General features: G+C 45.0%; 1 protein-coding gene across 11 annotated transcripts in view; it reads left to right on the top strand.

The window, feature by feature from the left end:
* The window catches only part of PROM1 (prominin 1), a 630,080-nt gene that overhangs the window by 345,735 nt on the left and 271,234 nt on the right, over window positions 1-13,111 (top strand). For all 11 annotated transcript variants that reach the window (XM_086964065.1, XM_086964059.1, XM_086964066.1 and 8 more), the window contains 2 exons: window positions 2,384-2,447; window positions 2,890-2,979. In XM_086964065.1, coding sequence (XP_086820191.1) covers window positions 2,384-2,447; window positions 2,890-2,979 — 154 coding nt within the window. The remainder of the gene's footprint in view (window positions 1-2,383; window positions 2,448-2,889; window positions 2,980-13,111) is intronic.

The raw sequence follows: 13,111 nt of genomic DNA on the forward strand, positions 1-13,111 counted from the left end.
ACATTAGCTATTGATAAATGAGTTTGTTGCAACTAGACATTTCATTGTTACGGTTCCAGCCCATACTATGGCTGAAGTTCACAGACTTTTCACTCTGCAAAGTGCAGAAATATGCATAAAATAATTAAAAAGAGCCAAGCAATAGCAATATTCAGAAACTGTAAGTAGTTGTTCGAGGTCCAGACGCTGGAACTTGTCACAACATATTAAGACTGGGTCTTCATAGGCCGACAACTGAAACTAGAATAACTTTTCTTTCAAGTACTTCAAGCTCTCGTTTCAACAGGAAATATGGTGGTGAACTCACAAGGCTTGCTATTGAAACCTATCAGATTGAGGAAATGTAAGCTGCCCTATGTAGTGTGGGAATACATAATGAATAAATGCTTACTTGACCCATATATGTCGCTTCACTTCCTGTTCCCAAGAACAAAAGACCATATTTATAAGACCACCAAATTAGACAACCTTATCTTCTAATGAGGTTGATTCTTTCCACTTCAGTAGTAACTATGAGATGTGGTTTATCTTTACTATTTACCATGTATGCAGGTCCTTAGATCACCTTCATCCACAGCAGGTAAATCTGCCTACTGGACTAGAAGATGGCGTTTCTCTCCAATGTGTTATTCCTTCTCAAGTAGGAACTTGAGGAAAGGTTTGTGTATTCAGTTGGAAGTAAAAATGCACATATACCTTTATATATCACTAAAATGTCTTGCTTTTAGTCGTTTGATTACCTCTGTGTTATAAAACTTTTCAGATATTATGAGATATACCTGTGGCGACCAATATACCTGTGGCGACCATTTGAACTGAAAACGTTATATTAGATTGTATTACATGAACCAATTTTTCAGCAGTACTTGTTTTAAGGTGGCTTTTTTATTTAACACTTGAGCTCACTGTGATTTTTCTGAGGTGTCTAGCCCAATAAAAATCAATTTCTAAATTTCTGACTGTAACTCTAGATTCAGTGTTGGCAGGGCCGAGGCTAGATGTAGTGGTGGTATCCCTAAATCTCAAATGCTTCCACTGAAGTAGACTGCTGAATTTGCTTGGGGGTTAGCCAAACAAAACATGATCTGTAATTTTGACTGTCATCATACCAGCACAGGAAGATAAAAATAATTAATTGTATTGAAAACTGTTTACATTCAGAACCTTTACTCATGCGCGGCAGCCAAATAGGCTGGGATCGCAACCCAAATCAGTCACTAACACTGTTGTCGGGAACAAAAGAGGTATGCATCTAAAAAAAAAATGATTAGGCTCTTAAATGGGTTGGTTTTAGTTTCGGTTAACAAAAGCCAGCTACATTGTAAGCCGTCCAGCCCTCATATTCATAAATCATATCTTTGTATCATGTATCTGTCCGTGCAGCGGCTGGCAAACCAAAGATGACACCTATGAATCTGCCCTACCCTAGTGCCATCAGGTCACAGTTGGGATACAGATAGTTGCATTTCACCCTGCAGCTCAGTAGTGTGCTCTGCTTGCACTTTTCACACTGATTACGGAGGCGGTGGGTGTTCAGAAGTACCAAGTGTCTTGGAGTACGACTGATTGGTGAGTGGAAAGTGTGTAAATGCAGGCGAGATGGAAGTACACTACACTACAACTTGGTGAACTTTTCCTCCATTGCTGAATAAGAGGACCACCTCCATCCCTTACTTAGTAACATCTCTTGATATAAACAAGTCAGTTAAAACCTGATTGACCAATAGTATGATATGGATGGGCATGTAACATGAACAGGTAATGCTGTATCTCTGAACCCTGTTGTTTCTGTGAATTATCATCGAACATTTTCAGCCTATTTTTTTTTTGTGTGGTTTTAAGGGTCACATTGTTTAGGTTGTGTTCAGACCTTCAAACCATTGTTGACTATGGCATGGCTCTCACAGACCCAAGGAGAGCTGGAAATAGGAGGAGTGGGGGGTGGAACGACCTGATTCTATTCTAGAATTCTGCTAGTGAACCCCTTTCTTAGATGGGGGAAGAATTCAGGACTGCAGTGACTCATGTAAACCCCATGAGTCCCCTGAGCCTTTGAAAGGCAGTGCTGTGTGCCAGCCGCCACAAGACCGCCTTCCCGGATTACAATATGTAATCCGGTGGGCGGTTGGCGGTGGAATTTGGCAGTTTTGGAGCGGGCAATGGCATGCCACCCGCACCCACACCGCCCCATAGTCTTTGTTTTACCTTAAATGGCTCAGCTGTGGCAGATGTCAGTGTTTTCTCAATTCTTTACATTTTTACTAGAGTTGGGATTTATGTCCGTTTTCAAAATATTCAGTGTGTGAACTGCAGCATCTATATGTTGTTGCACCGTATGTTTTCCTTGTTTTGATTATTTGCTAACTCTTTGTTTTCTTTTCAGCAAATTGACTATTTGGTGAACCAGTACAACACCACAAAGAACAAGGCTCTCTCAGACCTGAATAGTAAGTGAGCTTTTACATGTCACTGTCGATATTGAGCCACCCGGAGTAAAACGCTTGCGCGGCAAGGCTGGCACCCCTCTGCACTGGGTTCACGGTCACCAGAGTTTGGAAGCACTGTTCTGGTAGGCGTACTTGTCATGGGCTTCAACGAAGCCTAAGGAGAACCCCTTTAAAGAACTTGGTGCGACCCCCACACACCAACCAGACTTTCACAGAGAAGATGGCTGGAGTCTGAGGGTCCCCTCCAGGGTCGGGACCACAGGGGGTCGTGCTCGGCAGGTGGTGCCCTATGTGTTCTGTCTCTGATTTTAGCCTAAAGCCTGTAACACAACATGCACTGGAGTTCTGTGGGAGTTTTTGAGCCCACCTGGTACTCGAAGAGTTGCTGTTTAGTACTGCATGATGCATCTGTCTCATCTGCATTGTCTTTGTGTGTTTCCAGATGTTGGCCCACTGTTGGGAGGCAGAGTTCAGGAGCAGTTGGCAAGGGAGGTCCGCCCAGCCCTCGATGCAGTTCTGAACATGGCAGGAGGTACTGTACAGCACGTCTCTTTTTGTCTTGGTTTGAGCACTATTGTTTTTGGGCAAACTAGAGGAATCCTGGCACACATTTCAGAATTGTAGCCAGTTCCTTTATAGTTATTCGAGTGTTTTGGGGCCTGGGGTCTACTGGAAAAAGCAAATGACGTTAGACGTGAGTGTCACTCCACGAACACTGGATTTTAATTGTAAGCAACAATGATAATCCTTGTGTTGTCGAAAAGCAATACATGGAATTCTTGTTTGTCTAAACCGAGAAGCACGGTTAGTAATTTTCAATAAACGTGAACTTTAAAATTATATGTAATTCATTAGAGGCTAACAATTAGTTGCCTAGAGTAGTAATTTACTGTAACTTGCGGGATTTCTCCACCAGGTGGAGACTGATCCGATTAACAAACTTATTTTCACACATCAGTGAAACCTAGTTGCACAGATACCGTCATTTAGCAAAAGTATTTTGCCCTCGTAAATGTGATCTTCTGCCGAGTAAATTTTGCCAGCATGGTAGTATTTTCATTTACACAAATTTACTGACACGGGCAAGGTTATGAGCATTTCTGGCAGCGTCACAAATGTGAGAAAACTCGCAGGTTTAGCAGGTAGGGAAGGGAAGAGTCTACATTTTAATGGGGTTGTATGGGAAGGAGTCTTTTCTTAGGACCTGATTTTATGTCCGCAGTGAAAATGCACTTCAGCGGTTACATTTCACTCACGGAAATGCATTTCTGTAAATATAGACATGCGTACATAGTTACACCTGTTTACAAGCGTTGCAGACTCCCAGCAGCACTCCTGGAATACTTTGTGAATTCCATGAAAGGTAGAAATGTATTCAAAGCATGACTGTAGGCCAATTGCCAAATTCACAGCATAGTGGAAATCTGCTTAAGGGAAAATTCACAACTTTTCACAATTCCCAATGTCTTACTGAGGAGAGGAGCCAGGCCTTTTTCTGCCTGTGCACTTGTATAGTTCCACTGACATAATTGTCCATAGTAACAGTTATGCCTGTTGAAATGTCAAAGCCTTTGTGCAGTGGCACATTTGTTATCAGTAAGGAAACATTCTTCTATGCAGAAACCCCCTTCCCTGCACCTCTGCCAAATTTGGAGTATACTTCTTTATGGAAATCAATTTGCTGTGCTCTTGCCAGGAGTACATTTCTGGACATTTTGAAGATGAGAAAGGGGCGGAGAAGAGTTTAGGAATGGTCACAGACTAAATGTTGCGGGTATTCACAAAGTTACAAGCTTTAGTATGCCCTGAAATGGCCACCCTCCACCCTGCTGTGGGATTTACTCCAGTGGAATAAATCATGATGTTTAGGGAGGGGGGGGGCTTGGGGGGAGTATAAACGATTGCAAGGACAACTCTTGTGATTATCTTGCACTCATAAATCCTCTAGTGCTTCTAATGCAGTTTTCAAATGCAAACCATTTTGTCAAGCAAGTCCTGTGTGTAACTTCCAAAATTAAAAGCCCAGAGTTTTGTCAACCAACTCCATTAAGATAAACATTTTCTGACGTTCAAAAAGAGAAGGATTTCCATCACATGAGGCATTCGTGAAGAACATTACATTAAGAGAAATATAAATTCCAAGCAATAATTAGCAATGTCACAGCTCTGCATACATTCTTAAGGATGTATCAAATGCTCTGCAGCACCCACAAAGAATGCTAGGACTGTTCTGCCAATGATACCGAGAGATGCCTCTCGATTTAAAGGACCGACCCGCATTTTAATGCAATTCTTTCTGGTTTGGTTTTCTACCTCTATTTTCTTAAAGGTTTAAGGTATCAATTTCTAAATGTTCACAAAATTAATAAAAGAACCTTTAATTAAAGAATTGCGTTTGAGTAGAAATGAGGGAAACTGCTGCTGCTGGACAATGACAAGCTTGGCCTGCACTGTTTTCACTGGAGGTGACGCAAATCGATCAATTTCACAAAGAAAGTAGCACGTTTATGAGTAGTAGTCTTGCACATTTGCTTTTTTATAAAATAACTACTTTTTGGGGATTTTCCAAGAGTCTGTAGGCTTACGCACAAATGAAAATCGCAGTTTTCTGTGCGTATACCTAACTTACTTCATTTCATTCCATTTGTTTTCCTAAGTCCCCTTTACCTCCTCAGTATATAGGAGCGTGTTTCAAAGATTTGCACACCCAGGGACATATTTATTATCATTTGACGCAGCACACCTCAGCAAGACAACTCGCTGCGTCAAATGGAGAGAGAGGGAGTGTGCCATATTTACTAACATATGTTGCATTCTAGCTTTCTCTCTGTGCTGGTGCACTCAATGCAGCCTAGCGCCAAAGCAGGCACCCCAGCTTCATGGTGCGAGGGTGCCTGCAATGCAGGCAGGATTGCTTTTGTGAAGGACAGAACACCTTCCTGCACAAACAAAATTGTTAGAGGGGTTTTCCTCTTTTTAAGTGTGCTGCATTTTGCAGCACATTTAGAAAGATGAAAAAAGGAGGAGAAATAAAGATATTTTTTCATGTTGCGCCTCTATCTAAAAGGCTTAGCATTCCGATGCATTCCCAGGTTCACCTGTTTTGGTGCCAAAATACATGGGTGGATATGTGGGAACACCCACTCTTCATCCATGTAACGCCTTCCTGGCACATAGTAACTCAAGACAGCAACCTGAGTTGCTTTGCGTTACTACAGATTTACCAAGCAACGCAGGGCCATGCAAGGTGGCCTTGCATGACTTGGTAAATCTGGCCCCTTGTTTGTACACCTAGTCCAGCCTTTTTTAGCACTAGAGCTAGGTAAGCAAATTATCTGTGCTAAACTATTGCAAAGATTTGTGTACATTCACAAATGATTTGGGAGGTGCTTTAATCACCACCCCATAGCCTCTACCTGTTGCCACCCCACGCATGGAATTTGTGGCTACTGAAAATCCAACATACTTGCTGATTTTCCATAGTCATAAGTTCCATCTGTGGGTGAAAATGTACATCTCTTCCTGTTTCCACCATTCAAGTTGGCTGCACCGTTTTTCTGTCTTTCTGTTTTTCCATCACTGGAATACAGTCGTTATATATGTGGTACTTTTTGCCAACTTTGTAAGAAAATAAATGCAAATGCACACATGCACACACATACATGGACAATAATTTGCATCATTTTCATGTCAGCCACCAGTAGCCGGGTTGTTTTTGTCCTCTCTGTAAAGTAACCCAAATGATGCAAAGTTTTGACCACTGTTATGGCTTAACGCTCTAACAAATTCAAAACACTCCTATTGGGAAAACATTAGATAATTACTGTAAAGTATTCTTTAAATCAAATGTTTTGAATAATGTTACTAACACTATGCTTACTTTGTGTTTACAGTGTGCTTACAAATGTATAATTTTTCCCTAAATTAAAAAAAAAATATCATGGTAGAAAAATCACCATGTCTTTCCCCAAAGTGGTCTTTAAACCAAACATAATGTGATCATAGTTACTGAGACTGAATGCATCTGTAAATGGACAGCTTCGTTCCATGCAGGTAACACCTGTAGGGCCGCGTCGGAGGAGGAGGGGGGGGGGGGGGTGGTTATTTCAAGGGACGATACAGAGGGAAAATTATTTATTTATTTAATTTTCTTTCTGCATCGTCCCTCGAAACTCGCCCCCCAAAGCGGCCCTACCGCTGTTACCTGCACGGACCGCGGCTGCCTGTGGCTCTCTTAATCCTGCCAGTCACTGCAAGGAACCACATCTCTTACCAAATGTTGTCCCCGATACATTGATTCCCCTTCAATTTTCAGTGCGATAATAATGCCAGTACCAGTTGGCAGAACTGCAAAGTTCGGGTCACTTCCTCCACATGATACTGAATTAGCCTATGAGCAAACTATTCTATAAACAAGACTTGGGTACAATAGATGAGTCTCAAAAGGAACGAAGAGAAAGTGGAAATTCTGACTCCGCGAACTATTGATACATCAAGAAATTAAAAATCAGGGATGATAGTGACTCAACCCTTTATCATGCAATACAGGAGTTATCAGTGATACACTGGAAAGTGAATCCCGGATCTTGCCCCAGGAAGTTAATTGACCTAATGACGCAAGCAGGAGAATTGAAAATATCTGGCTCTACTGCTGTGCTGGCTGTGAGGTGCAAATGGAACATATTTCTTGCCCTTAGTAGGACCAGTGTAGAAGTTGAGAAGAATGCTGGCCATTCATTGCCTACCTGGATGCAGTTTGTTGTGTCGCAGAAGTAATTATAGTTGAATTTATTGGAATCTTACCTTACAACAACTTTCAGAGTTCTTAGCTAACTTTCCATCTCCTGTAACCAAATACCAGTAATAAAGAGACAAGTGCTTTTTAATAATCTTTTCTGTTCCATTCCTGGGCACAGAAAGATATAGGTGGATGCACACCTATGCTTAATTAGAGCTGGTGGTTGCCAATGGGGTCCACTGGCACTCATTTTTGGGGACCAGCACTTATTTTTCCTCATCAGACTTTTCCTGAGAGCAAGGCAGAGTCAAACAAAGGGAAATGTATCAGAAAGCGAAAGATGAAAAACCGTCAGAAAGGGAGAAAGCAGGAACCTTCATGAGTGAGCTAAAGGGTGGCAAGTGTCTGGCAGTAGATTGAAGAGGTCTTAGGTCGATTCAGAACTAGGCAGCCTTGCAATTCGGCACGCTGACAGGTAATAGCACTGGCTGTTGGTTTCTGAGTGGAGCCTGAGCACCGACACTCCTTTACAAATTAAGCACTGGTGCATACAAACAAGATTATAGCTGCTGTCGTAAAGTCTGTGTGTTAGACAATGTGCAAAGTTCATTGCAGTGGGCATCACTTCTGGCATATTGTGTTTAGATTTGGAGCTGTCTCTAGTATGTTGGCAATTTACAGATTGGTTTGTGTGTCCTTGTGCATTCTTGTGTGTTGGGGGCGTGTGTGTGGATGGGGATAGGAGTGGAATACTGTGCCAAGTGACTGAAAGCCAATCAGGATAGTTGTGTAGAGTTTATTATACCTGTGAACTAGTCCTGGTGTCTTGTGAGTCCAGAAATCATGACAGTATGTTCCCTTCTCCCAATAGCAGCAGCATCTCCCAAGCACAGGCATCCCTGCACTCTATGCCTATGTTCCCCTGGGCCAGATGTACAACAGGCCTTTCTTAAACAATAGCTCTAGACCACTCACTCTCGTAGCATCCTCACAGGGCCAATGCGCAGCCCAGCAGCGGATAACCACCGGAATTGCCATCCATAGACTACGGACATGTGGGGTTCGGGGAGTTTTGACGAGCATAGTGGTGCATTATGCACAGCTCTGGTAGCCTCATCTAGTATACTTTGTCCAGTTTTGAGGCCTAATTGTCAGTACTGTGTTTATTTCTGGAGGCTACATGAACATTTTGGAGCCTGCTCTGATTATCTCATTCTGAAATGTTCTGTTGAGGAGGCCTGTTGTGAAGCTCTGTGTCCACTTGTAAGACTTCATCTGGCATATTGTGTTGAGTTAAGTGAACCTCATTTGGAGTACTGTTTTTAATTCTGGAGATCACTTCTGACATACTGTGTCGGCTGCTGGTTCCACCTTTGATGTAGGGTGCCCAGGTCTGAGTGCCACATGTAGAGTATGGTGTCCGTTTCTACGGGCTACATTTAGTGCATTGTCTGAGATTTGGGGGTCCGCATCATGCATATTGTGTACAGTTTTAATGCCATATAGGGAGTGTTACATCCAGTTTCAGAGCACCATTTGGCCTATTGCCTCAATTTCTGGTGGCCACCTGTGCCCTATTGTGTTCCGGAAAGAAAGTCAGTGTTGGAATATGGTCACAAAATGCTTCATCATTGATGGTTATGTATGTGGGGAGAGTGCTGGGGTAAGGCGGTGGATGAACTCATGCGAGGGAGAGTAAATAGGTAAATGGCTGCATTGATGAGTGAGAGGTGGTGAGTGATTTGATGAGTGGTTGAATGAATCAGTCAATGATGAATAGATTAGTGAGTAGGTGGATTGAATATTTACTGATAGATAGGTGGCTGGTAAAAGTGCTATGTTAGTTCTCAAGGAAAAATAGGTTTGTTCTGAGAGGGGAATGAATGGGTGTTTGGGTTATTTGGGTGGGAAATGTGGATGGAGTGTGAGGAAGCATGCGTGAATAGGTGGGAAGGGAATTATGGATGAATAGGTGACTTGTAGGGCAAAAGAGATGATTTAATGAGTGAATTGGAGGGTGTGATCCTACGTGGAATTTGTGCAAAGGGTCTCAGTGTCCAAACCCCCAAATCTGGGGCAGACAGCACCCGCCCAAACATCTTCCGAACCACCCTTTCCCACATTCTGCAAACCGGTTTCGCTACAAATGTCACAGTGCTAGGGATACCCACTCCCGTCATTAGTTGTTCCCGCAGGGAGGTCTCCCCGTGCGAACCAACCAACAGTTGCCCCCCTTGCCCAGACAATGCCCCCATGTGCTGCAGTTGAGCAGCTAGATAGGTCTGCTTGAGTGTAGTAAGCCTTAGTAAGCTTAACCCTCTTTCTACCTGTGACCCACAACCATTCCACTATGAGTCTACCAAGTTTATTGAAGGTCTGCCTAGGTATATCGTAACGCCATGCTGAGTGTGCAGGTCTATCCCAGTTGCATGCCAAATTCCGATTATATGGACCCTGGGGACCTAATTTTTAAGGACAGTGGCCATCATCCTGCCCATCTTATCCCCCTTTGCACGAAGCTGCTGCCTATGCGCAACCCTTACAAAACTATCCAGTCTGTCCCATGTCTCCAATAATTCTTCTCTGTATTACTTCCATTCAAGCAATTTTCTGGAACCCCCCGAAAAGTGTACCCTCCAGCCACTCAGCCGTTTCCCCTGCACCTCCAATGACTGTGACAACTGTTGCCTGACCCCATAGGTTATCTTCATGCACTCGCCCCTCAGAACCACCTCCATGGCACCCCCTTCAGTGGCCCTGAGATTTGTGCTGTTTGAGTTTTCCTCAAAATAGTGGTCTAGTACCTCTGTGACGCCATTAGAAAATACTGGGTCCGATAGCGCCTCCATCTTCAGCCTCCACAGCGGGACCCTGGGGGCCCTCCTACCCACAACATAGGAAACCAGGATTGGGGATTGGTCGGACAAGTACCATGCCAAATATGACAACTCTGACAGGTTATGGACCCCCCCAACCAACACCACAGACAGTAATCCAGCCTGCTGTGCATCCCCTTCACAGGGATGTAAGAGGAATAAGTCCACTCCCCAGGGTGATGGTCCCTGCAAGCATTATGCAAACCCAGCCCCCTCATAACGTCATGCAAGGCCCTAGTCATGCTCAGCTTAGTGCCCATTTATCTGGGAACCTGGACTAGCATTCCATCAAGCACACAATTCAAAACTTCCACCTGATATAGCATCCAAGGAGGATGCTGCAGCACCCGCCACTGCGCTGGAAAAACTAGCATTGTCTACATTGGGAGTATACACATTTAAAAATTCAGATCTCACAAGCATCCAGGGTACCAAAGACAACCATGTAACTTATTTCCCCGTGCACTTGCGCTTCCTTTGCTTGGAATGGCACTTCCGGTTCCACCCATATCAGTGCTTGCGTTCATACCCTGAATACAAAGTCGCAAACAATTGCCCTCTCCACCTCAGCTGCTCTATGCAGTCCCCCAAGACATATTTTCCCTGCAAAAGCGCTATCGATATTCTATACTGCCATAAATAGGAGTACACTTGCTGGCACTTAGTCAGTTGGCCCAAGACCCACACATTCCATGTTAGGAATTTCTAAATGGGATCCATCCTGTGTCATACCCCCTGTTCATCATCTGGTCTATCCACCCATGGTGTAATTTTACCTAGAGCACCCCCAAACATACTATAGTAGAGCAATTGTAATCCCCATATCTGATTAAACAAAAACAGCACCTCCCCAGCTTGTAACTCCTCCCCTCCCAAAGGCAGTGAACCCAAACAACCAGAGCCTGCAACCGGCAGGCCATCAGACAGCATCCACCATCCTGTCTTGTAAGGCCATAGATTTAACCTCTCTGTGTGCAACCTGTAGAGTACCTACCGTCACACAAGAGTAGCAAGGCAACTGGCTCTCAAACCTCCTCCAGGGGCCCGCAGCTCTCCCGGGCTAACCAACAGCACTTTCTAAGTTTTGAGTGTGGTTCCAGTATCAGGTTTATCGTTCATGCACCCCAGACCCATCCCTGACTTGCTACTACTACTTGCCCCATCCAATAAGCAAATAAACCACTTGTCATCCTCACCCACAACATGCATGGACCCCATTAGCCAGTCACACCCATCACCCCCTCGCCCGCAGCATTCAGGCTTTTAATGACTCACTCTGGGCTTTCTGCCCCGGCTATTCACCTCCCTCACGCAAGAATAGGGCCCCCACAACCACATCCGTAGGCCACAGCCCACCCTCCTTCTTTGCAATCTACTCCCCAGTCCATCGACCTCAACCCACGACCGTACTGTTACTCAGGGAGTCCCACTCCCCTCTCCTATGCAAATATGATTCACAAGAGCGCGGAATGCAATCAGAGTCCACCAGTATGCCATCTGGGCATACTACAATCATGCCCCCTTGCAGGGTGTCACTCGCAGCAGCCGAGCTCAGTGACTTCCTACGCAGTTATGCTGATTATTCAAGCTGGGACCCCTTTCCAGGCCGTGTGCAGGTGATTACTGGCCAGACGCAGCACCTACGATGGAGTCCAACCAGTCCTCTGCCTTCCCCAGAGATGTGAACAACACCACCTTACCATTGTGTTGGATTTGTAATTTTGCTGGGAACATCAGACTGTATCGGAGATTCAGGTCCCGTGGTCTCGTTTTGACCGACATGTAATCCTTCCTGAGGTTTTGTACCTTCCAAGTATAATCCGGGAAAGCCATCATCCACTGATTCTCGAATTTGGGCACTCCATGTACCCTCACATGTTGAAAAATAACGTCCCAGTCGTGGTAGTTAAAAAGGTGGGTTATTTTAGCTTGCGGAGGGGCCCCTGGTCTCTGTGATGGCATCAGAACCCAATGGAATCTACAGTAAAAAATTTGGATCGACCGTTTGGTTGCAAGGTGTTTTTAAGCCATTCTTCCAAGAACAGTTCTGTGGACTGCCCCTCAGCCCATTCCAGGAACTCCATGACTCTCAAGTTGTGCTCCCGGGAGTGGCCCTCTGAGTCCTCCATTCTGGCCAATTGAGACCTAAGCATAGCAACTGTTTGCTTCAAGGAGGCCACCCCCTGCTGGAGCACCTTGACCTTTCCCTCAGTGTCCTCAACCCTATCCTCCATGTTGTGCAAGTCAGTGCGTAGAATGATTAGCCTCAATGGCCACTGTGTCTATCTTAAGCAGTGTCACCTACCGGTACTCTTTATTCTCTGGCATCAAGTAGGCCAAAGTTGGGGAAGCCACCGCTCCATCTTGTGCTAGTTGGGGCCCAACCTCCTCTATTGTCCCTGGCTGGATAGGGAGTGTGTTGTTACCAGGTTTGTTGGCCTGTGCCTGTTTGGCCTGTCTGTCCTTCTGCATTATTGGCACTCCGGTAGGCCTCCGACTCCAAGCTCAAGTTCTTGGTGCCCCCAGTTGTTCAAACCACTGGAAAGTCCTTCCCGTAACACTCACAATAGTGGACAAGACTCCAAATTAGTATCGTCCTCACCCCAAGTGCATATGTTCACAGCAGTCTGGATTTCTACCTGCATACACCAAGCCAGTGAACCCCTTGGCACCCACCAGCCCCAGTCACAGCGCTCTGTTGTCAAATGACGCCTATGGCTCGTCCTCAAAAGCTTTCCGATCATCCAGGTGGGTCTACACCATCTCTCTGAGCTGCACAAGCCGAAGTCACGCAGCACTCAGCAGCTGGGCGTCTCCCCCTCCATAATTCAACCTCGGGACAATCAGAATTGCCGCAGCCATCCAGTTGGTCAGCCAGTCGTCTGCCTCCGCTCTCTGGCCTGGACACACTCAGGTCCTTAGGCGCTGCATCACTTGGCTGCACACCTTCTCTCCTTCTCCCATAGACATGGGTCTCTGATATCGTAGCTTCCCCCAGGGATGGCAAATGGAGTGTGAGGCTCTTTGTGGCACGTCTGCTGACAGGGCAC

The sequence above is a fragment of the Lissotriton vulgaris genome, chromosome 3_2, assembly GCF_964263255.1.
Source record: "Lissotriton vulgaris chromosome 3_2, aLisVul1.2, whole genome shotgun sequence".
In the NCBI taxonomy this organism is placed as follows: domain Eukaryota; kingdom Metazoa; phylum Chordata; class Amphibia; order Caudata; family Salamandridae; genus Lissotriton; species Lissotriton vulgaris.